Raw genomic sequence first — 24,120 nt, 5'->3', positions numbered from 1 at the left:
TGCATTATTTTCCTGTGAAATATAATTCTAAATATTTTATTCTTTTTGATGCTGTTGTCAGTAGAATTGTCAACTTAATCTTGTTTTCAGTGTGTTTGTGTCTAGTGTATGGACAGATGTGTGCTGACCATTACGATGCTGTGTCTCTTCCTTGGTCACCCACCTTGGGTTCCAAGCCCTTCCCCCCTTCCAATTTGGATTAAAATTCCAGTTTTTCCTCTAACAGTTTTCTGACCTCCTATATGTCAATTTCCTTTTTCCTGATCTAGAAAACAATCGGGTTTTGGGGGGGCTGTGTGTGCATTTCCATGAGAGAAACCCAGACTGTCCCTCTGTCTCTCCAAACTCCTGGTGAGAACCTGGGTCCTTGTGTCTCCAGGTAGAGGAGCCTGGCGTGGGGGCTGAGGATGCTGTGGATTGCCGCCAGTGGACTCAACACCACCTGGTTGCTGCTGACATCCGAGTGGCACCAGCCATGGCCTTGACACCACCGCAGGGCGATGCGGATGCTGATGGCATGGATGTCAACGTGCGTGGCCCAGGTCAGTGATGGCACCTCCTGCTCCCCCCTCCTGCTTGTGAGAGTTTGTGTCTGGGTCTGTGTTCTGGGGAGAGCTAGGTATGTCTGGGTGTTCATCTATGGGGCTGGTTGTTAATCAGGACTCTTGGTTGTAAGTGATAATAGCCCAGTTCATCCAAGTTTAAGCAAAACAAGGGATTTACTGGCTCTTGTAACTGGAAGCATCAGATGCATTTGGATCCAGGGACTCACCACCCCTTGGCTCCAGCCCAGGAAGACTTTTTCCTGGGGACACTATGGCCACAGGCAGGACCAGCCTTATAAAACCTTTTTTCCCATCTATACCAGAATGAGTTCTGATTGGACAGACCAGGGTCATATGCCCATCCCTGAACTAGTCAGTGTGGTCTGGGGCCTGGAATATGCAGACTGACCAAGCCTGGGCCATATGCCTGTCCCTAGGGGATGGGGGTTTGGCTCTAACCAGAGCTTGAGGATGGAGAATGGGGTGCAAGTGTCTCCATAAGGAAACCAGGCCAAATGCTCACAAAGTGCTGCTGACCATGTTATCTGGATCCAGTTGGATTCATCTTTGCCATATTTCAGGGTATTCTCCCCCTAGCGCTGTTTTGCTCCAAAAGGCCTGCGTCTTTTGAAGTCCCTAAGGGATTTAATGTCCCTGGGGGGTGCTCATAACCAGTGGGTGTGGGCATTTGAAAGGCACAGCTCCTTTGCCTCGAGCTGGATGGTAACTCTAGGTATAACTCAGCCTCCAGCCTTCCCCTTTGAGATCAGGCTGAAATAACCCACTGGGAATTTGTCTGAGGGGCATGTTGTTTGTCTTCCTCCCTCCCTTGTCCTTTATCCTTTTCTGCCTCGGAGCCCTTCTGGGGCAAATCACATGCCCATGAATCTTCATCCTGGGTTGGCTTCTGGGGCCCCTGACACAGATGTGTGTGTGTGTGTGCATGCAGATGTACTTCCATTTATCCCACTTTCTCCTAATACAGTGCCCTAAGCAGGATTCCCTGGAAAGGCCCCTGTATCCACCTTCCTGTGATATGTTCCTGTTCCCTGCAGATGGCTTCACCCCGCTAATGCTGGCCTCCTTCTGCGGGGGGGCCTTGGAGCCCATGCCAGCTGAGGAGGACGAGGCAGAAGACACGTCAGCCAGCATCATCTCAGACCTGATTTGCCAGGGGGCCCAGCTTGGAGCGCGGACTGACCGCACGGGTGAGACGGCCTTGCACCTGGCCGCCCGTTATGCCCGGGCTGATGCAGCCAAGCGGCTGCTGGATGCTGGAGCAGATACCAATGCCCAAGACCACTCAGGGCGCACCCCCCTGCACACGGCTGTCACTGCCGATGCCCAGGGCGTCTTCCAGGTGAGATGGGCCTGCCTCTTTGGACATCAGAGCTGGGACAGGCATTGAACTGATCTGGGTTGGAGCCCCAGTTCTGCCTTCCAGATTTTTTTTTTTTTTTTTGTAAAATGGGGTTATATGGGAGTACAGTTTCTGGCAAGTAGCTGCTCCCTGAATCTCATTGATTCCAGGAGATGTGGGGATTGGGTCCTCAGAGGGCTTAGAGGTGCTCCTGGTCCCCCTATTTCTGCCATGACTACCCCTGCTACACCCTCCCTCCCCTAGATTCTCATCCGGAACCGCTCCACAGACCTGGATGCCCGCATGGCAGATGGGTCGACCGCATTGATCCTGGCGGCCCGCCTGGCGGTGGAGGGCATGGTGGAAGAGCTCATTGCCAGCCACGCTGATGTCAATGCTGTGGACGAACTTGGTAGGCTGGTGGGTGGTGGGGGCTGAGAGGATGTCACATGGACCCTGACTGTCTTGTTTGTGTGAACTCTCACCCACTGTGAACACTGCGACCCATTCACTGAAGTTCCTGTACACATAACAGGGCTGCAGCATGGACTTACACTCTCGTGCTTTTTCTTATGGCATCCGCTAGCTCATCGACACATCAGTGACTTGGATAAAGGTGCCCTTCCCCAAGACACTTCATTTCCACCTACTTTTTAGAAGTAGTCCCTGCTGCCATCTGCTAGGTAGCTGTTATAATAAATTTGCTAACCGACCCATTTATATGCAGTGGCCTCTCCCTACCAATGGCTTGCTAGCAGAGTCCCTGGAGGTGGCTTCTTTTTTTTTTTTTTTTTTTTTTTTAAATATATTTTATTGATTTTTACAGAGAAGGGAGAGGGATAGCGAGTTAGAAACATTGATGAGAGAGAAACATCAATCAGCTGCCTCCCGCACACCCCCTACTGGGGATGTGCCCGCAACCAAGGTACATGCCCCTGACCAGAATCAAACCTGGGACGCTTGAGTCCGCAGGCTGACGCTCTATCCACTGAGCCAAACCGGTTAGGGCATGGAGGTGGCTTCTTGCACAGAGTTGTGGAGATTCATAACCTGCCCTTATGTCCAGAGGACCTCACACAGATGCAGACACACTCAGATGCTCACAAACATCCTTTGGAGTAGGTGTTCTCAACTTTTGGAGCAGGCATTCTTAACCTACCAATGACATTTGGGATTGGAGCATCTTTGGTTGGGGGGGGGGGCATCCTTGCATTGCAGGGTGTTAAGCAGCACCCCTGGCCTTGAATTATTAGATGCTAGTAGCCCACCTCCCAGTTGTGGCAACCAAAAATATCTCCCAACATTGCCAAATGTCACTGGGCGGAAAATGACCCCTGGTTGAGAAATATGGCTTTAGAGGAGCACTAGAACTTTCTGTGATGAGGGACTGTTTTCCACAGTGGCTGCCCCATTTTTCACTCCCACCAACAGTGTATGAAGGTTCCAATGTCTCCACATCCTTGCCAACACTTTTTATTGTTTTTTTTTGTTTATAGTGGGTGTGAATTGGTATCTCCTTGTGGTTTATGATTTTCATTTTCCTGATGGCTAATGATTTTGAGCATCTTTTTATATGCTTATTGGTCATTTGTATGTGTCTTTTTTTGCAAAATGTCCACTCAGATGTTTTGCCCATTTTTAATTGGGTTATTGGTCTTTCTATATTTTTAAAATCTATTTTTATTGATTTCAGAGAGGAGGGGAGAGGGAGAGAGAGATACAAACATCAATGATAAGAGCAAATCATTGATAGACTGCCTCCTGCACACCCCACATTGGGGATTGAGCCCGCAACCTGGGCATATGCCCTGTCCGGGAATCGAACCATGACCTCCTGGTTCATAGGTCAATGCTCACCCACTGAGCCAAGCTGGCCAGGCTGTCTTTCTATTATTGAGTTACAAAGATTATGTATTGAAGGTATGTTTCTTATCAGATATATTTCTCCCAATTTGTAGGGGGAGAGAGAGAGAGAAAGAGAGAGAGAAACATTGATTTGTTGTTCCACTTAATTATGCATTCATTGGTTGATTCTTGCATGTATCCTGACTGGGAATAGAACCTGCAACCTTGGCATATCAGGATGGCACTCTAAACAACTGAGTGAGGACTTCACTTTCTTTACGTTGTCCTTCAAAGCACAAACGTTTTAATTTTGATAATGTCTAGTTTATGTATTTTTGTTGTATTATTGCTTCTGTTTTTGGTGTTATATCCAAGAATCTTTGTCTGATTCAAGATCATAAAGATTTACTCCTATATTTTCTTCTAAATATTTTATAGTTTCAGCTTTTACATTTAAGTCTTTGAGTTATTTTTTTTTTTAATATGGTGTGAGGTAGGGGGTCCAACTTAATAGTTGTCCCAGCACCATTTGTTGAGAAAGCTGTTCTTTCCCCATTGAATGGTTTTGACACCTATTTTATTTAATTTTAGTTAATTTAAATGTAAAAAGGCACATGGGATTGGTGGCAACTACATCAGATAGCACACCTCTAGGAATGAAAAAGTGAGGGCTGCGTAGTTCCCTCTGTGTACGGAGAGTCACATGTACAGGAGCCCCAGGCTATGGAAGACACATGCACAGTGTCTCCCTTGGACAGAGAGCCATTCTACAGATCTGCACACATACACAGAGCCATACACAGGTGCTCAGATACTCATGGCAGGTCCGCTCCTTCTCACCAGGCCATATTCTGGGCATTTCCTGCTTCTCTGCCTTGGAGGGCCAGGACAGGAGCCTGATTCTGACCTTGACCTCTCTCCACTCCCCCCAGGGAAATCAGCCTTACACTGGGCTGCAGCTGTCAACAACGTGGAGGCCACCTTGGCCCTGCTCAAAAATGGAGCCAACAAGGACATGCAAGATAGCAAGGTGAGCCCTAGCCCTTGGCTCACCAGAGGGTCATCCCTAGCACAGACCTCCCCCTACCAGGTAGCAGAGAGTGGGGTGGGGTAGGCAAGTGGGAGCATTCACCCAGCCTGCAGCCAGCTTTCAGGGGTGGGCATTGGGCTCAAGAGGCTCCAACAGTAGATCAGAGGAGGAAGTGTGTGGCAGTTGCTATGTGACCTTGGGAAAGTTGCTTAACTCCTCTGGACCTCAGTGTTCTCATCTGTGAAATGGAGAAGCAACAGTGCCTATCTCATTGCCTCTTCCAAGGATTCAGTGAGGTAATGTGTTAGCTCAATAAAAGGTGACTTTTTGAATGTTGTTTAAAAAGCCTTGGAAGGTGGTGTTACTCTACTCAGATAAGCAGAATGAGGCTCAGAAGGGTGCAGGATGGATTCTGTCCTTATTTAAAATTTCCATATTTTATTTATTATGGAATTTTTTGCATTAATTGAAATTATTTTTTTTAAAAAACATTGCATTAAAATATTTATTTTGATGACTGAGAGTTTTGGTGCCCCTTTAAAATTTGTGCCTAAGGCGAGTGCCTTACTCTTTTCACCCTATTCCTGGCGCTGGGGCCTGGCACTTAGTAGGTGTGCCACGAATGTGGTTTAAATAAAAGAACTTGCCTTGGCTTCCCCATCAGAGCGGGGAGTTGAACCCAGGTCTTCTCAGGCTGGAGAGGATGAACTCTTAGCTCTCAGGTTCCATCAGAGGACGGAGGCCCTGGTGTTGCTGGCCAGGAGTTCGTCCTGGCCCTTGTGACCCTGACACCTTGCTGGTTCTCGGCTCCCCCCAGGAGGAGACACCACTGTTCCTGGCTGCCCGGGAGGGCAGCTATGAGGCTGCCAAGCTCCTGCTGGATCACTTTGCCAACCGGGAGATCACTGACCATCTGGACAGGCTGCCGCGTGACGTGGCCCAGGAGAGGCTGCACCAGGACATCGTGCGCTTGCTAGACCAACCCAGTGGGCCACGCAGTCCCCCGGGCTCCCATGGCCTGGGGCCCCTGCTCTGCCCGCCTGGGGCCTTCCTCCCTGGCCTCAAGGCGGCACAGTCGGGGGGCAAGAAGAGCCGAAGGCCACCAGGGAAAGCAGGGCTGGGACCACAGGGCACCCGGGGCCGGGGCAAGAAGCTGACGCTGGCCTGCCCGGGTCCTCTGGCTGAGAGCTCAGTCACACTGTCGCCTGTAGACTCTCTGGACTCCCCACGGCCCTTTGGTGGGCCCCCTGCGTCCCCTGGAGGTTTCCCCCTCGAAGGGCCCTACATGAGTGCCACCACCACGGCTGTGTCCCTGGCACAACTTGGTGGTGCGGGCAGGGCAGGTCTAGGGCGCCAGCCCCCCGGGGGCTGTGTACTCAGCCTGGGCTTGCTGAAACCTGTGGCCGTTCCCCTCGACTGGGCCCGGCTGCCCCCACCTGCCCCACCAGGTCCCTCGTTCCTGCTGCCACTGGCACCGGGACCCCAGCTGCTGAACCCTGGGACCCCCATGTCTCCTCAGGAGCGGCCCCCACCATATCTGGCTGTTCCGGGACATGGTGAGGAGTATCCAGTACCTGGGGCCCATGGCAGCCCCCCCAAGGCTCGCTTCCTCCGGGTCCCGAGTGAGCATCCCTACCTGACCCCGTCCCCTGAGTCCCCCGAGCACTGGGCCAGCCCCTCGCCTCCCTCACTCTCGGACTGGTCCGATTCCACACCCAGCCCAGCCACTGCCACTAGGGCCACGGCCACAGCTGCTGGGACACTTCCGGCCCAGCCACTCTCCCTGTCTGTCCCTGGCCCCCTAGTTCAGGCCCAGACCCAGCTGGGGCCCCAGCCTGAAGTCACTCCCAAGAGACAGGTGTTGGCTTGAGATGCTCCTCAGTTCTTGTATTTTGGGCAACTGAAGAGACACCCTATCTTGATTCTGTTCTCTCCCCCATTTTCCTTTAATCCTTTTCATTCTCTTTTCCAATCTCCCTGCATCCCCTACCCCTGCAGTGTGACTGACATAGTTTACCAGGCTAGGACTTCAATCTTCCCTTATTTGTAAGGGGTTCAGGCTGACCTCCACCCATGGGTCTTGTGATGAGTCTGGGACCTCCTCCTGTCCTCCCCTCTTCCTGTTCCCCAACTCACCCTTCCTTCCTTTCTTGCCTCCTCTGGCCTCTTTCACTCCTCACACTCTGACATGAGTGGATTTTTATTTTTTTTTTACATTTTTGTATAGAAACAAAATTCATTTAAACAAACTTATTATTATTATTATTATTATTTTTTACAAAATATATATATGGAGCTGCTCCCTGCCCCTGCAAACCCCCCAGTGCCCCCATGGGGCTGAGTCTGTGGGCCCATTTGGCCAAGCTGGATTCTGTGTACCGAGTACACAGGCATGACTGGGATCCTGTGTACCGAGTACATGACCCTGGTGTGTACCAAGTAGTCACCCTTGGGCACACCCTCTGGGGCGAGGGGTTGGCAAGATGTGGGAGCTTCCTTCCCACCCCCTTCCCTCACTTCACTGCATTCCAGATGGAACTTGTTCTATAGCTTTGCTGGGGGAAGGGCCCTTCTGCCCCACGTCCCTCACTTCACTGCATTCCAGATGGAACTTGTTCTATAGCTTTGCTGGGGGAAGGGCCCTTCACCCCCAGATAGTCTCCCCTCCCTAGACCCTGGGCCACCTCCCTTTGGGAGCTTGGGGGTGGGTGGTGGGAACATGAGGATTAGGGGAGATATGTGCATTTCACTTTGTCTCCCTGTACATATGGGACTGCAAGATGGGAAGGAGCTGCCTGAGTGGCACCTCTCCTGGTACTCCCCTGGCCCACTCCCATGGCAGAATATAAGTATTTTTAGGCTATTTTTGTAATATGGCTTCTGATCACAATTTCTGTGTAGCTAAGTTCCCAGGCCTCGCATTGTACAGCCCCCACTCGCCTCACCACCTAATAAAGGAATAGTTAACACTCAGTATCACTGATCTGTGTCTAGATAAGGTGGGGAGTGACAGTGGCGGATCTTCTGTCTCTCCAAGGCCAACGAGCTGCCATCTTAGGTTAAACCCATTTAGCTTGCCTACCCACTTGTGTTTCTTCTTCTTTTGGCAGATGACTCCACTGATTGGATCGGGGTGGTCACCTGACCTGTGATGATTCAATCAGGTTTTCTTGGAAACATTGTTTAATGGAAATGCTAAGAAAGCTGACAGTTGGTGGAGCTTTTAAGGTCACCAGCAGATTAAGAAATATGGGTGGTCAGTTTGGAGTGGTAGGCACTTCTGCAAACAGCAGAAGAATGGAGCTAGTATGCAGGGAGAATCAGAGAAAAGTGCGCCAGTGGTTCTAGAGTTGGAAGGCGTGAGTATCTTAGTTTCAGAAGTATCAATTCCCGTTAATTGAGTATTCATTCTATTGACATCACAGTTATTTTTTCATTGCCTTCTAAGTGCCTGATGCTAGTTTTTCATAAAAGTCACATTTACTTTATGTTTCCTTGGGGTATGGAGACAATGTTGCACCTATGTAATAAATACTCCTTTACATATACCAGCTTGGGTGGGTTTCTATGTCTTGCAACCAATTGTACTCCAAGAGAAGGTTGTGTTCACATAGGGGGTCCTCCAGGAAAAGAGGATGGGTTAATGTTCATTGATTCCCCTGTCTCTTGGAGTGCTCTTGGTTGTATGTGACACAAAAATTAACCCAGCTGATTTAAACAAACAAACAAACAAACAAACAAAATTATTAGCTCATGTAACTAATAAGGACCAGCTTCAGGAGAGATTTGATCTAGTGACAGAAATTAGGGCTGAATTTCTCTTCATTTCTACAGATTTTTCTCTAGGCATCAGTGTCATCCTCAGGCTCCACATGGTACCCAATCCAATTTATCTTCCCACTTTCACAGCTATAGCCTTCCTTCTGTGTTAGCAAAGTAAGTGCAAAGATCATTAACCATAGGGCACTTTCCAGGGACCTGAGACGCTTCTAGACTTGGAGTTGATTTTGTATTGACTCCAATAGGGTCATGTGCCCATCCTCTTACTGACAGTTTCTCAATGCTGGCATTATTGATTCCTGGGGCCAGGTCATTCTTTACCAAAGGGGGCTCTCCTGTGCATTGTAGGATGTTTAATGGCATCCCTGGCCCCGACCCACTAGATGCCTCTTTTCCATTGTGACAACCAAAAATGTCTCCAGGCCTTGCCAGTTGTCCCCTGGTGATGGTGGTTGGGGGGATTGCTTTTTAGCACTGCTGTTCTACTCAGTCATTATGGTAATGGGATATGGGATGTGCTGATTTTTTAAAGCAATCAGTCTGTGCTCTGGAACTGGGGATGGGGTAAATTGAGGGGCAATCAGGTTTGCAGAAGCGGGAATTTTGTGGAAGCAACTAATAAATACTCCACGCTGTTTCCCAGAGGTTTCCAGTGGGAGTGAATCCCAGCTGCCACAGGGGTAAGTTGCCTGATAACATATGCTCTATTAGCTTCTTTTCCTGTCTTTTCTCATTATTCCACTTCCTTGCTTGTATTTTCTAGGGTCACTTCCAACGTAGACTTACTTCTACTCAAATCCTTGTCTCAGGGTCACTTCTGGGAGGACCCCAAATATGACAGGGGTTGTTGGGTTAGGGCAGGAGTTTGCAAAATTATGAGACTCATGTCCAGTCATGAAATTTAATTCATGAAGTTAAATTTCTCAGCCAGAACTCCTGTGCTCATTGCAGCACTATTCACATTAGTCAAAATATGGAAACAACCTAATGTCAGTCAATGGCTGAATGGCTAAAGATGTGTGTATATCTTCTTTATGCTAGAGATGTGTCTTTCAGCAGGGCTAGGAGTTTGCCAGGAGACTAAGAGGAGGGGAAAAGAAATAGCATAGGGAGGGGCAAAATGGTGTGATACAGCATGGAAATCTCAGAGGAAGGGTCAGAGATTTGGAATGCCTGGGTCTATGCCTCACTTTCTTGTTGTTAATTTAATAAACGGATGTGTGACCATTTGCATGGAGCAATGGATGGATTTGGAACTGGAGAAGGTACCAGGAGCCAGATCAGAAGGGTCTTAAATGTGAAGATGGGGAATTTTAAACTTTACTCTGAGGGCAATGGGGAGCATTGGAAGGTCCCTGAGTAGAGCGGGAACACAGCCAGAACTCCTGTTCTGGGGCCGGTGCAGAGGACAGACGAGAGAGGAAGGTGATGCTGCAAACTTTTACAACAGGTGGGAATGTTGTAGCCTGAGTTCGGGTGGGGCTGAGGGGATGGGAACTTGGGGAGGAAGAGTGGAGAAGATTTGGCGACTAATTTTGAAGAGAACAGGGAGAGGGATCGAGGGGCTGTGGTCACTCTAAGCATTTGAGCCTGGGGAACATTTGTATAACAACATCAAGTGATCCACTTCTTCCTTCCCTCCTTTAGGTCAGGGCTGAAGGTGCATTTTCCTTGGGGTAGCAGCTTTGCCCTGCAGGGTGGGCACTGACAGGCCCTGGGGAGCACTGATGGAGTGGAGAGAGCATTTGTGACAGCCATCCACAACAAGAAATCATAATTAGTCCTTTCCCATTTTTTGCCATGAGAGCCTGGGAGCCGGAGAAGTGGACCCTGGGGTCTCCAGTTTCCAGGAGGGAAAAAACCCCATAGGGTGTCTCCAGCCTGAGCCCTGGGGGGCTTGTTAGTGGCTGGGGGCCCCTGAGACAGCAGCTCTAGGGATCCCCTGTATAACAGGACCCAGGTCCTCAGTCCTTCCCTTCTTAGGCTACAAGCAGTAAGTGATGCAGGCAGGAAACTCCCTTGGCCATGGTGAGTATGAATTCGGGACCTTTGCCCGGCTGGAGAAGCCACCCAAGCCCACCCCCAGCTCATGTGTGGTCTGAGCACATGGGGGTACCAAATGCACACACGCATGCCCTGCAAGCAGCAGGCACACACATGCACGCATATATCCAGGAGCTTCATAGGCGTGAATGCACACATACTCAGTGAGTTACTCAGCAGCGAGAGCTTAAAGGTGGTGGGGAAGGGGCTCCTTCTTCCAGGGTGGCTTCCTGATGAGAAGAAAGAGGAAGAGGAAAAGAAAAGACTCCAGACCGTGTGCGTTCCTGCCATGGGCCTGCCCCCAAGCTCAGTACCCACTGCCTCCCACTAACTCTCCCACCAAGCCAGCAGCTGGCCCAGGTATCTCACCATAGGTGGGATCTTCATAGGTTCCAGGTATGCAAATGAGGAACTTTCTAGTTGTGTAACCTGACTTCCTTTTGGCCAGACACTCACCTGTCACAATCTGGACACTTTGAGGCAAATTCAAAGTCTCAGGTTCTCAGGTGTTGCAGGGTTCAATTTCAGCCCCATTCAGGAAGTCCCCCTTCTTCCTTCTCTCTGAGGTGTGTGCAGGGGGCTGGTACACCTGCCACCTCTGTGGCCAGGGTGGACCGGGGCCTGGCTCTCCGTATGAGTCCATCATGTTAGGTGTGTGTCTGCCTCTGGCATTCCCAGAGCTGAACAGAGTCTCCTCTGATCTCTGGCTGGATGGACTCCACCCCACCCTCCTGTTGCAGCTCTGCCAGCTCCCACACACTGCTTTCTCTCATACCCATATCTTGTCAGGAGATCCAGCGGGCTCCACCTGCACAATCTGTCCATAAATGGCCACCTCTCACCACCTCCCTGGTCCAGCCCTCATCCTTCCCACTCATGTTCCCTAAACTCTGTTCTCCCACAGTGGCCAGAGGGCACCCGGGAACACCCGAGTTAGGTCACGTCCCTCCTCTGCTCAGAGTCCTCCTGGCTCCCACATCACTAGGTGTAGAAGCTGAAGTCCTCACTGACCCACAGGACCCTATGAAACATGCTCTCATCACCTCCCACCCCCACCTCCCTCCCTCTCACTTCCTCCTTCTGCCCCTCTCTTCCTCCTTGCTGCTCCTGTTCCAGGCACAGTCCAGGCCCAGGGCCTTGGCAGTGGCTGCAGCCTCTACCGAGGACACCCTTCCCCTAGTATCCTCTTGACTCATTTGCTCATTTCTTTTTTTTTCTTTTTAATCGTTGTTGTTGAAAGTATTACATAGGTCCTACTTTCCCTCCCATTAACCTCTTCCAGCCTGCTCCCATCCTCCTCCTCCCCCCGCCCCCACCACAAGCAGGCCTTCACCCCTCTCCATTGTCTGTCCAAGGGTCATGCATGGATGCATACAAGTTCATTTCTTTCAAGTGTGAATTCAGGGCCTTTGCTCGGCTGGAGAAGCCACCTTGGCCCATCCCCAGTCCTCCGGGTGAGATCTGAAAATGAGGGAGGGGAAGCAAGAAATTCTGAGTGACTGAACTTTAAGCCTCAAGAAGCCCTTTCCTGACCATTTTATGTAAAATTGCCACCCTCCTCAGACCCCTCGATGACCGTTTAAGTAACTGCATCTCTTTCTCGGCAGCGCTTATTGTCCAAAATGCTGTCTCACTTATTTGGTTATCACGTTCCTTATTTATTGCCTGGTTCACGTCTCTAGAACTTTCTGCTCCTCCAAAGCTGGGATCTCTGCCTGTTCAGTTCCCTGCTGTGTCCTCAGTGCCCAGAGCAGCACCCAACACAGAACAGGTGCTCAATGAATAAGCGTAGAATGAAAAGCGAGCCTGCAGACTCGCAGCCCTCTAAAGCACAGCCTCCAGCCACACACTCCTGGCTTTGAATCCTGGCACCACAATAGTGAGAATGAGAGATTATCCCATATATGCTCCGCTTCCTCGGCAGTGCAAAGCCGAGAATGACCATCCTGTCTCTCCTTGCAAGGAGTCTGAGACCAAAGGGTTTGTAGCATTGTTCAGGGCATCTTATGAACTATTATCTGAGAGCTCACGGATCAGTCTCCACTTTCATAGACGGGGCTCCCAGGGCCCAAACCACCCGCCCAAGGTCACACTGCACTAGGAAGTGCAGGCACCAACTTTCAAACGTAGGCCTGTCTGATTCCAGAGCCCAGTTTGGTTGTTCTTGCAGGTACCAGAAGGGCTGTTTTGAGCACAGAGTTTCTGCTCCACGTCATGGGATTTTTGTCAGGGAGTGACTTCCTTGTCCTTGGAGGCATGCGAGTAGAGGGTGGATAATTGGTAGAAGAGACTCCTACACTGAGTGCATCTTTAAGATGCCTAAGAAGGCCTGACCTGTTCCTGTAGGCCATTCACAGGTCATTAGGAAGGTGAGGAGTTAGAACATACTTCACTTAACTGTTTGTTAACTTTAAGTATTCAGTCATATGGTATATGAGTCTTCATTTGAATTCCACAAATATTTGGGTAGGGGTAAGATGGGCCTGGGTGTTCATTTTTTTCTTTTTCTTTTCTTTTATTTTTTAAAAAAAATATATTTTATTGATTTTTCACAGAGAGGAAGAGAGAGGGACAGAGAGTTAGAAACATTGATGAGAGAAACATCGATCAGCTGCCTCCTGCACACCCCCCATCGGGGATGTGCCTGCAACCAAAGTACATGCCCTTGACCAGAATCGAACCCGGGACCTTTCAATCTGCATGCCGACGCTCTATCCACTGAGCCAAACCGGTTAGGGCCATTTTTTTTCTTTTTAAAATGAAAGTATAATTGACGTATTAGTTTCGGGTGTACAACATAATGATTTGTTATGCATATATATTGCAACTTGAGCACCTCGATAAGTCTAGTTAACATCCATTACCACACATAGTTACAAAGTTTTTTCTTGTGATGAGAACATTTAAGATCTACTCTCTTAGCAACTTTAAAACATACAAAACAGCATCATTAACTATAGTCACCATGCTGTGCATTACCTCCCCAATGCTTATTTAGAACTAGAAGTTTTCATTTTCTCCTTAATGATTTGTAAGAGCTAAACACTTTTTAGGATCACAACCTTTCCTAGTTTGTGGTTTGTTTCAATTTAACCATGTTTAATGATATTCAGAAATTATATGTTTTGAGAGTCATATCCAAATACTTTGCCCAGTGTGCCGTTTCTTAGATCTGCATTTCCTAAGCAGAGTCTGAGATTCTTGGTTTTAGACTTTCATTTGGCTTTAGTTTCTGAACATTTCAAGTCAGGCTTTCCTTTTTTTCATAGCATGAATCCTTCAGAGGACCTCATTGGAGTTTTTCTAAGCTGAATATTCTTTTAGCTTTTTTTGTGCTAGATCTGGAGCTGGCAAACTACAGTCTGAGGGCCAAATCCGGCCCCCTGCCTGTTTTGTAAATAAAGTTTTTTTAAATTTAATAAATCTTTATTGTTCAGATTATTACAATTGTTCCTCTTTTTTCCCCCATACCTCCCCTCCACCCGGTTCCCACCCCACCCTCTGCCCTTACCCCCCCACCACTGTCCTCATCCATAGGTGTACGATTTTTGTCCAGTCTCTTCCCGCACCCCCCACACCCCTTTCCCCCCGAGAATTGTCAGTCCACTCCCTTTCTATGCCCCTGATTCTATTATATTCACCAGTTTATTCTGTTCATCAGATTTTTTATTCACTTGATTTTTAGATTCACTTGTTGATAGATATGTATTTATTGTTCATAATTTTTATCTTTACCTTTTTCTTCTTCTTCCTCTTCTTAAAGAATACCTTTCAGCATTTTATATAATACTGGTTTGGTGGTGATGAACTCCTTTAGCTTTTTCTTATCTGTGAAGCTCTTTATCTGCCCTTCAATTCTGAATGATAGCTTTGCTGGGTAGAGTAATCTTGTTTGTAGGTTCTTGCTATTCATCACTTTGAAAATTTCTTGCCACTCCCGTCTGGCCTGCATAGTTTCTGTTGAGAAATCAGCTGACAGTCGTATGGGTGCTCCCTTGTAGGTAATTAACTGTTTTTCTCTTGCTGCTTTTAAGATTCTCTCTTTGTCTTTTGCTCTTGGCATTTTAATTATGATGTGTCTTGGTGTGGTCCTCTTTGGAGTCCTTTTGTCTGGGGTTCTGTGCACTTCCTGAACTTGTAAGTCTATTTCTTTCACCAGGTGGGGGAGGTTTTCAGTCATTATTTCTTCAAATAGGTTTTCAGTATCTTGCTCTCTCTCTTCTTCTGGCACCCCCATAATTCTGATGTTGGTACGCTTGAAGTTGTCCCAGAGGCTCCTTACACTATCTTCAACTTTTTGGATTCTTTTTTCTTTTTGCTTTTCTGGTTGAGTGTTTTTTGCTTCTTTGTATTTCAAATCTTTGACTTGATTCTTGCGATCCCCTAGTCTGCTGTTGGATCTCTGTATAATATTTTTTATTTCAGTCAGTGTATGCTTAATTTCTAGTTGGTCCTTTTTCATATCCTCAAGGGTATTGCTAAATTTATAGGCCTTTTCTAGGAAATTCTTGAAAAACCTTATAACCGTGGTTTTGAACTCTATATCCATTCGTTTGCTTTCCTTCATTTCTTTCATTTGTGATCTGTTTCTTTGTCTCTGCATTTTGGTTGGTTCCCTGAGTTGATAGAGTGGCTTTGTGTGCTAGGTGTCCTATAGGGCCCAATGGCTCAGCCTCCCCAGTTACCTGAGGTGAACACTCTTGGTGCACCCCTTTGTGGTCTGTGTGCACAGTCTTGTTGTAGTTAAGTCTTGATTGTTGGTATCACTGGGAGGAATTGACCACCAGGCCAATTGGCTGTGAAGATCAGCTGTGTCTACACTGGGAGAACTTCTGTGCTGGAGACACCCTTATGGGAGAAGACTTGCAAAAGCCTCTGTGCTCAGCTTGGATGGGGCAGAATCTCAGGGCGGAACAGACAGCATTGGTTTCCTGTCAGCCCTGCCCTAATAGGCCCCTGTGTCTCAGTGTCCCGTCGTAATTGCTGCAAGCACCTCTGAGAGAAAGCCGCCCTCAAATTCCGCCCACTGCCAGACAGTCCAGTTTCTCCCCGAATGAGTCTGGGTCCCCAGAGTCTCGCCTGGAACTTGAGTTCAGTGCAGTCGGGAGCTTTTGTCTCCCTCCCGCTTGAGAAAGCCAGTTGCGTACTCAGCTGCCAGGCCTCTCCGTGCATGCGCATCTCAGTACCTCTGCCTCCTGCAGCTCCTCTGAGTCTCAGTGTGCTTTTCTCTTTCCTTCTAGTTGTAGAATTTCCACTCAGCCAGCTTTCCTGTGGTTCTGGATGATGTCCGTTTTGTCTTTTAGTTGTAGTTTTGAAATTGTGCGAGGCAGCAGTTTAGGTGTTTACCTATGCCGCCATCTTGCTTTCTCCCCCTGAAAGATGCAAATTCTGTAAGTAAAGTTTTATTGAAACACAGGCATGCCCTGGCTGCGGTGGCTCAGTTGATTAGGGATCATCCCATGCACCAGAAGGCCGCTGGTTCAATTCCTGGTCAGGGCACATACCCAGGTTGTGGGCTTGATCCTTGGTGGCAGCCATGCAGGAGGCAGCTGATCGATGTTGCTCTCTCACATCAATGTTTCTCCTTCTCTCTCTCTCTCTCTCTCTCTCCCTCTCTTTCTAAAAATCAATAAAATATCTTTAAAAAGAATAAGAAACACAGCCATGACACTTGTTTATATGTGTCTATGGCTGCTTCTACACTAGAATGGCAGAATCGAGCAGTTAAGACAGAGCTCAGATAGCCAACAAAGCCTAAAATATTCACCGTCTCTCTCTTTACAGAACAAGTATGTACTTTGTGCTTGATCAACATGGCTGCCTGCTGCCTGCTAACTGGTTTTTCTTTCTTCATGAAAAACAGGGGCATCCCTCCCTCATTACCTAGTTGCTTCTGTTAAGTTCTCTGACGGTCCTGCCTTGTCTTATCTTCATAACCAGAATATCTCTGGACTTGACCAAGCACATATTTTTGTTGCTTTTCTCCATATAACTTCAGAACTAAAATCTATTATTGATTTTTGCAGAATTAAACTTGCAAAAATCAATTAAACTTCCAAGACATTTAGATGGCCATTGTCAATTTCTCTGGCCCCATTGCTGTGGGTGAGTATTTTCAGGGGCACACTTTGTTCTCTTCTTATAAGGATCACTGGTTTGCAGATCACCCCAAGTGGCACTAGATGGCGGATAAATCAGGACTCTGCTCTCTGTGGACCCCACCTTCTTATCTGAGTTCGTGTTGTTTGAGGATTTCCAGGCTGAACTACTAGTATGTTTATCTCTCAACCAATTAACTCTGAATAAGCAGGGAAAGATTGCATTGGGACCATTTCCCTGAAAGCAGAGTCCCATGTTCCAACTGAGTGAAAAATACCTCAAAAACACTCTAATATAGATACTGTACCTTTTTTCTGAGGTAGAGAGTAATCAATGATAACCATTCAGTATTTCTACTGATGTCTCATAATCTGAATTAAAATGGTCAATTATTTCAGAGTTATGTTCCATTTAATGAATACAGATGTGTCCATGGGGCACAATGTCTGGGGCCTGCAATACATTTAAGGGGGCCTGTGATGTTGTTTAAATCTCTCTTAAGATCAGAAGAAATAAATGCAGTTTTAGGATTGAAGCATGCATTCATCTTTACACCAATGCAGCCCTAAAGCATAAAAATTTAAAAATTAAAAAAACATGTAGACAATGACAGTGTTACAAGCTTTGCTTTTCTCGGGTATTTGAACTGTAGCAGACACAGTAGTAAATGCTTGGCCCACACCCCCTTGGCTTTTATTATTTCCTTGAATTCTCTGTACATGTTGGCAAATTGGAAGTGCTGGGAGATTAATGTCTCCTGGTAGAAACTCTCAAGCAATGGCAAACGAGGAATTGATGGGTAAATACACCAGTTTCCTCACTGTCCCAAAGGGATCCTCAGGTGGGATTAAATTCTAGTCGCCAGTGGTAATTTCCTTGACAACTTGCCTTTGTTATCTCTCTCTCCCCCGAGTCTCCCGCCTATGATTTGGAGGATGACGGTCCAGATAAACTATTTGCCCTTGAATCCTTGCCTCAGAATCTGTTTCTAGGGGACTCAGATTAAGGCACTGATGTTCTTACCACCTCTCCCTAACCCCAATATAAGTATCTGTTCCTTATAGATTTTTGTGATTTTTTTCTTTTTTAAAAATTGAAATGTATTTGCCCGGCCAGCGTGGCTCAGTGGTTGAGTTTCGACCTATGAACCAGGAGGTCACGGTTTGATTCCTGGTCCGGACATATGCCCGGGGTTGCAGGCTGGATCTGATCAATGATTCTCTTTCATCATTGATGTTTCTATCTCTCTCTCTCTCTCCCTCTCCCTTCCTCTCTGAAATAAATAAAAATATATTTAAAAAATTGGAAATGTATTTGACATGTAACATTGTGTAAGTTTAAGGTGTATAACATGCTAATGTGATACATTCATATGTTGTAATATAATTGCTATTGTAGCAATAATTAGCACCTCTGTTGTGTCACAAAATTATCATTTCTTTTGTGTGGTGGGAAGAGTTAAGATCTGGTCTCTTAGAAAGTTTGATAATTATAATACAATATTGTTGTCTATATTCACTTTTCTGTGCCTTAGATCTCTAGGACTTATTTGTCTACTAGTTGAAAGTTTATATCCTTAAGCAATATTTCTTCTCTTCCTCCACCCTCCAGCCCCTGGCAACCACCATTTCACTCTGTTTTTATGGAAGTTTAACTCTTTCAGATTCCACATGTGAGTGAGATCAAATAGTATTTGTCTTTTTCTGTCTGACTTATTTTCCTTAGAATAATGCCCTTAAGGTTCACCCATGTTGTTGCAAATGGCAGGATTGCAGTCTTTCTCATGCCTGAATAATATTCCACTCCATATGTCACCATGTCTCCATTATCCACTTATCTGTTGACAAGCACGTAGGCTGTTCCCACATCTGTGATTTTCTTGTTATTAAAGAGACACTTGCTAGCTGGGTCATATTAGGAAAACAAGTGACATCATTTCTTTTTCCCCCATCACCATTTGTCCCCCCTACACCCTCTTCCACCTCCACCATGTCCCCCCATCCCACACTGTTGTCTGTGTGACACCATTTCCGGGTCTCTTTTCCTTTTTGTAAAACAAGGATGCGTAGCTGACCCCCCCTAACTTGCTCTATTGCATTTACTCTGTCCTCTCTTCTCAGACTCCTAAAAAGCAGTGGGAAAATGCCACCTGGCTGGTGACAGAGTTTGTGCTGGTGGGTTTCTCCGACCTCCCACACCTGAGGACCACCCTCTTCACGCTGTTCTTCCTCATGTACCTGGTCACCCTCAGTGGCAATGTCACCATCATCACCATTATCCATGTGGATCGGACCCTTCACACCCCCATGTACTGCTTCCTGGCGGTGCTGTCCCTCTCGGAGACGTGCTACACGCTGGTCACCATCCCGAATATGCTGGCTCATCTGCTCACAGAGAGCCAGGCCATCTCCATTGCTGGCTGTCGGGCTCAGATGTTCTTCTTCCTGGGGCTGGGTTGCAGCCACTGCTTCCTCCTGACCCTGATGGGTTATGACCGCTACGTAGCCATCTGCCACCCGCTGCGGTACTCGCTGCTCATGAGACCCAGAGTCTGCCTCTGCCTGGGAGCCCTGGTTTTCTGTTCGGGGTTCTCGGTGGCCCTGATGGAGACCAGCATGATCTTCTCGTCGCCCTTCTGCAGCAGCGACCGAGTGGAGCACTTTTTCTGCGACATCGCCCCCGTCTTGAAGCTCAGCTGCGCCCAGAGCGCGGGCAAAGCGCTGGCCATCTTCTTCCTCAGCGTCCTGGTGGTGCTGGTCTCCTTCCTCCTCATCCTCCTCTCCTACGCCCTCATCGTGGCTGCCATCCTGAGGATCCCCTCGGCCTCTGGCCGGCGCAAGGCCTTCTCCACCTGCGCGGCCCACCTCACCGTGGTCGTCGTGCATTTTGGCTGCGCCTCCATCATCTACCTGCGCCCCGCGTCCGGGGGGAACCCTGCCCAGGACCGCCTGGTGGCCGTCTTCTACACGGTGGTGACGCCGCTGCTGAACCCCGTGGTGTACACGCTGCGCAACAAGGAGGTGCGGGTGGCTCTGAGGAGGACCCTGGCGCGCAGCTGCGGGGTTTTCAAATAAACACTCGCTCTGCATTCCGGCTCTAGCTTTTTCGTGGTCGTGTGCCCTACCTGACGTTCATTTCTCCGTTTGGAAAACGGGGCCGCTCCCAGAACCTTAAATAAAATAGTCTGCTCTGGGCGGTTTGACTCAGTGGATAGAGCTTCAACTGCGGACTGAGGGGTCCCGGGTTCGATTCTGGCCAAGGGCACAGGCCCGGGCTGCGGGCTCCATCCCTAGTAGGGGGTGTGCAGGAGGCAGCTGATCAGTGATTCTCTTTCATCATTGATGTTTCTATCTTCGTCCCTCTCCCTTCCTCTCTGAAATCAATAAAAATATATTTAAAAAAAGAACTATTCTATTTAATGAGGCCGCTAACAAACAGTGCCCGAGACCTAGCGTGAACTCCGTAAAGGCTGCCTTTTCCTTTCGTCTGGATTACCTCCACTTTGGGTGAGTGGGGTGGAGGGACTGCAATACGGCCTGCAGTGCAGGTTAGTTACCAGTGGGGGCGCCACTGACCCTGCCCAGCTGTGACAGGAGTGGAAGGTGGTGATTTAGTGAGCAGTGAGCAGGCATTGGTACTGGTCCAGCATCCATTTATCTTGTCTCATTCAGAACCTTTCCCACATTTTGGGGGCGGGGCTATGTGTCACCAGCCCAGGGCTCCCTTTGTTTTTCCTGCAGGATTGTACACTAACTGCACTTGTTGGCATGGTTATCCCCTGGCTTGCTTTCCTTTTGGTCCTGCAGGGTAGGTCCTCCACGGGAGGTATAGCGCTTTTCGCCCTAAGTCGGAACCCACCTACATAAGCACCTAGGTCACTCACACGGAGCACATACACAGCAGCAATGAAGTGGAACAATAAAAAAAATTAAAAGAAAGATAACAATTCCTACCCTAACGGGTTAGGCTCAGTGGATAGAGCGTCGGCCTGTGGAATGAAGCGTCCCAGGTTCGATTCTGGTCAAGGGCATGTACCTTGGTTGCGGGCACATCCCCAATAGAGGGTGTGCAGGAGGCAGCTGATGGATGCTTCTCTCTCATCGATGTTTCTAACTCTTTATCCCTCTCCCTTCTTCTCTGTAAAAAATCAATAAAATACATTAGAAAAAAAGGAAGATAACAATTCCTGACCTTTACTTGTGGTAAATAAATAATAAAAAACATAAAACACAGCCCTAGCTGGTTTTGCTCAGTGGATAGAGCATCGTCATCCTGGGTTTGATTCCGGCTAAGGGCACATGCCCAGGTTGCGGGATCAATCCCCAGTGTGGGGCATGCAGGAGGCAGCCAATCAATGATTCTCTCTCATCATTGATGTTTCTATCTCTCTCTTCCTCTCCCTTTCTTTCTGAAATCAATAAAAATATTACAAAAAAACACAAAAGCACATAGGTACATAAGTCCAAATGATGGAACTTTTTTTTAAAATAAATAAACTAGAGGCTTGGTGCTCAAAATTAGTGCACGGGGGGGGGGGGTTCCCCTCAGCCCAGCCTGCACCCTCTCCAATCTGAGACCCCTCGGGGCATGTCCGACCCTCTCACAATCCTGGAATGCTGGCTCCTAATCGCTCACCTGCCTGCCTGCCTGGTGGCTCCTAACTGCCCCCCCCCCTCTGCCAGCCTGATCGCTCCTCACTGCCCCTGCATGCCAGCCTGGTTGCCCCCAACTGCCCCCCTCTGCAGGCCTGGTTGCCCCTCACTGCCCCCCCTGCCAGCCTAATCACCCCCAACTGCCCCCTCCTGCTGGCCTGGTCACCCCCAACTGCACCCCCCACCAGCCTGGTTGTCCCCAACTGCCCCCCCTACTGACCTGGTCATCCCTCACTAACCCCCCTGCCGGCCTGGTTGCCCCACGCAGCCTGCTTGTTCAGTCATTTGCTTGTCCCTCACTAACCTCCTGACGGCCTGGTCATAGGCAGCCATCTTGTGAGGGCATGAGGGCGAATTTGCATATCACCTCTTTATTATATAGGATGGGAGATGGTGACGTAACCACAAAACAACATACGTCGAGTCTGACATAACCCGAGGACTGCCTGTATTTCTTTGGTGCATGATGGGAGAAAAAGAAAGAAGGGGTATTTAAAAAAATTTATTGCTGTAAAATATATAGAACATAAAATTTGTTGTTTTAACCTTTTTCATGTACCATTCAGTGGCATTAATTATATTCACAATTTTTAAAATCTATTTTTATTGATTTCAGAGAGGAGGGGAGAGGGAGAGAGAGATACAAACATCAATGATAAGAGCAAATCAATGATAGACTGCCTCCTGCACACCCCACCATGGTCTATATTCCAAACTTTTTTCATCTTAAACTGAAATTCTGTACTCATTAAGCAATGACTTCCCATGTCCTCTTCTCCCAGACCCTGGTCACCTCTAACCTACCTTCTGTTACTGTAAATGTACCATGATAGATATTTCACATAAATGGTATAATTTAATATATGTCCTTTTGTGTCTGGCTTATTTCACTTAACATGTTTTGAAGGTTCATTCATGTTAACATGTATCAGAACCTCCTTCTTTTTTATGGCTGAATAATATTCCATTGCATGGATATACATTTTGTTTATTCACTCATCTGTTGATGGAAACGTGGGTTGTTTCCATCTGTTGGCTTCTGTGAATAGTGCTGCTATGAACATTCACGTGTAAGTGTTTGTTTGAGTCCCTGTTTTCAGTTCCCTTTGGGCGTGTACCTAGGAGTGGAATTATTGAATAATAAGGTAGTTATTTGTTTAACTTCTTGAGGAATCACCAAACTGTTTTCCATAGCGGTGTATGTTTCCACCAGCAGTGTAGCAGGGTTGCAATTTTTTCACATTGTCGCCAACACTTGCTATATTCCATTTAAAAAAATTATAGCCATCCTAGTAGATGCAAAATGGTATCTCATCGTGATTTAATAGTTCACTTTTGTTTAATTAAACCCTAGTGATGGATTGAAATAATAAAAAATATCTTCTCTGATCCCAATGAAATGACATGAGAAATCAGTCACAGGAGGAAAACTGGACACTTCACAAATATGTGGCAATTAAACAACACATTCTTAACCAATGGGTCCAATAAGAAATTACAAATTAGATTAGAAAATACTTTGAGATGTAGGAACATGAAAACCCAACATATCAAAAAAAAAAAAAAAAAAAAAGGAAAACCCAACATACCAAAACATAGAGGGTGCAGCCAAAGCATTGCTCAGAGGAAAATTCACAACTGTAAGTGCTTCCATTTAAAAAGAAGATTCCGATTTAATAATTTAACTTTATATCTCAAGGGACTAGAATAGAGATCAGAGGAATACTGGTGGTGGGTCTTCCAACATGATATTTTCCAGGAAACTATGGTCTGTGCTTAATGTGCTGCACCTTCCCCTTGTCCCAACAGGTCCACCTGCTCTCTGTCTCAGGAGACCAACCTGTATGGACCACAGTGGTTGTTCTCTGCTCTCCAGCTTTTGGTTGGTTTTGGCCAATGGTAGGCACAGGCAGGAGGTGGAGGACAGGAGGAGGGAAGGTCAGGGTGTTACTCTCCTGGATCTCTCTCTAACTGGTGCCATCGGCGACTGTTGTCTTAAAACTGTCGTATTTGTAAATCATCGAATGAGATACAAGATGCCTTAATGAGCCAATTAATTAGGAGTCATTTATAGTGCACAGCTCAGTGGGAGGTGTCTCTTTCCAAATCTCTGAGCCCCGACATAGAGGAAGTGTCTCGTATTCATACTTTCCGAGCCCCTTTGTTTGCAGATATTACAAAGGGCTCTGTGTGAGTTATTGTTACAGACAGTTGTAACCTTGAATACATAATGAGCTTGTACTTGGCATAAGAATATGGGAATTTGCCGAAACTGGTTTGGCTCAGTGGATAGAGCGTCAGCCTGCGGACTGAAGGGTCCCAGGTTCGATTCCGGTCAAGGGCATGTACCTTGGTTGTGGGCACATCCCCAGTGGGAGGTGTGCAGGAGGCAGCTGATCGATGTTTCTGGCTCTCTATCCCTCTCCCTTCCTCTCTGTAAAATATCAATAAAATATATTAAAAAAAAGAAGAATATGGGAATTATCTATTACATTGGATGGCTAGCTTGCAAGTTCAGACAGTTAAGTTTATCTTTTCCTATTATTTGAACTAAAAAACAAAGTCATTTTACAGAATAACAGACTGTCTTAAAGTGACAGTTTATAATGACAGAGTTTACAGGACTAGGGACTATCTAACAATAGCAGAGAATTCAAACAGCAGGTTTTTTATACAAAATGGAGGTTACTATGCTTCAAAACCAGAGACCACAGTCCCTTCCACAAAGCCGCTTTCTCTTGTATCTGTAACCACCCTCTGCTTTGT

The 24,120-nt window shown here is 47.3% G+C and overlaps 2 protein-coding genes across 2 annotated transcripts in view; both read left to right on the top strand.

The window, feature by feature from the left end:
• Positions 1 to 7,659, top strand: part of NOTCH3 (notch receptor 3) — a 32,444-nt gene extending 24,785 nt beyond the window's left edge. Inside the window, exons 29-33 of the mRNA XM_080676650.1 lie at positions 380 to 542; positions 1,601 to 1,905; positions 2,170 to 2,317; positions 4,683 to 4,780; positions 5,598 to 7,659. Coding sequence (XP_080532776.1) covers positions 380 to 542; positions 1,601 to 1,905; positions 2,170 to 2,317; positions 4,683 to 4,780; positions 5,598 to 6,650 — 1,767 coding nt within the window. The 3' untranslated portion in view covers positions 6,651 to 7,659. The remainder of the gene's footprint in view (positions 1 to 379; positions 543 to 1,600; positions 1,906 to 2,169; positions 2,318 to 4,682; positions 4,781 to 5,597) is intronic.
• On the top strand, positions 7,112 to 19,776 carry LOC308251769 (olfactory receptor 10T2-like; the record flags this gene model as incomplete). The annotated part of the gene is made up of 2 exons (XM_080675471.1): positions 7,112 to 7,219; positions 18,823 to 19,776. 2 exons carry the CDS (start codon positions 7,112 to 7,114, stop codon positions 19,774 to 19,776), a joined length of 1,062 nt encoding a protein of 353 aa, XP_080531597.1.
• Positions 19,777 to 24,120: the final 4,344 nt, after the last annotated feature.

Source organism: Plecotus auritus (genome assembly GCF_963455305.1).
Source record: "Plecotus auritus genome assembly, chromosome: 6".
NCBI classification, from domain to species: Eukaryota; Metazoa; Chordata; class Mammalia; order Chiroptera; family Vespertilionidae; genus Plecotus; species Plecotus auritus.
Note: the sequence above shows the minus strand (reverse complement) of the source record. Positions and strands in the feature narration are given on the sequence as shown.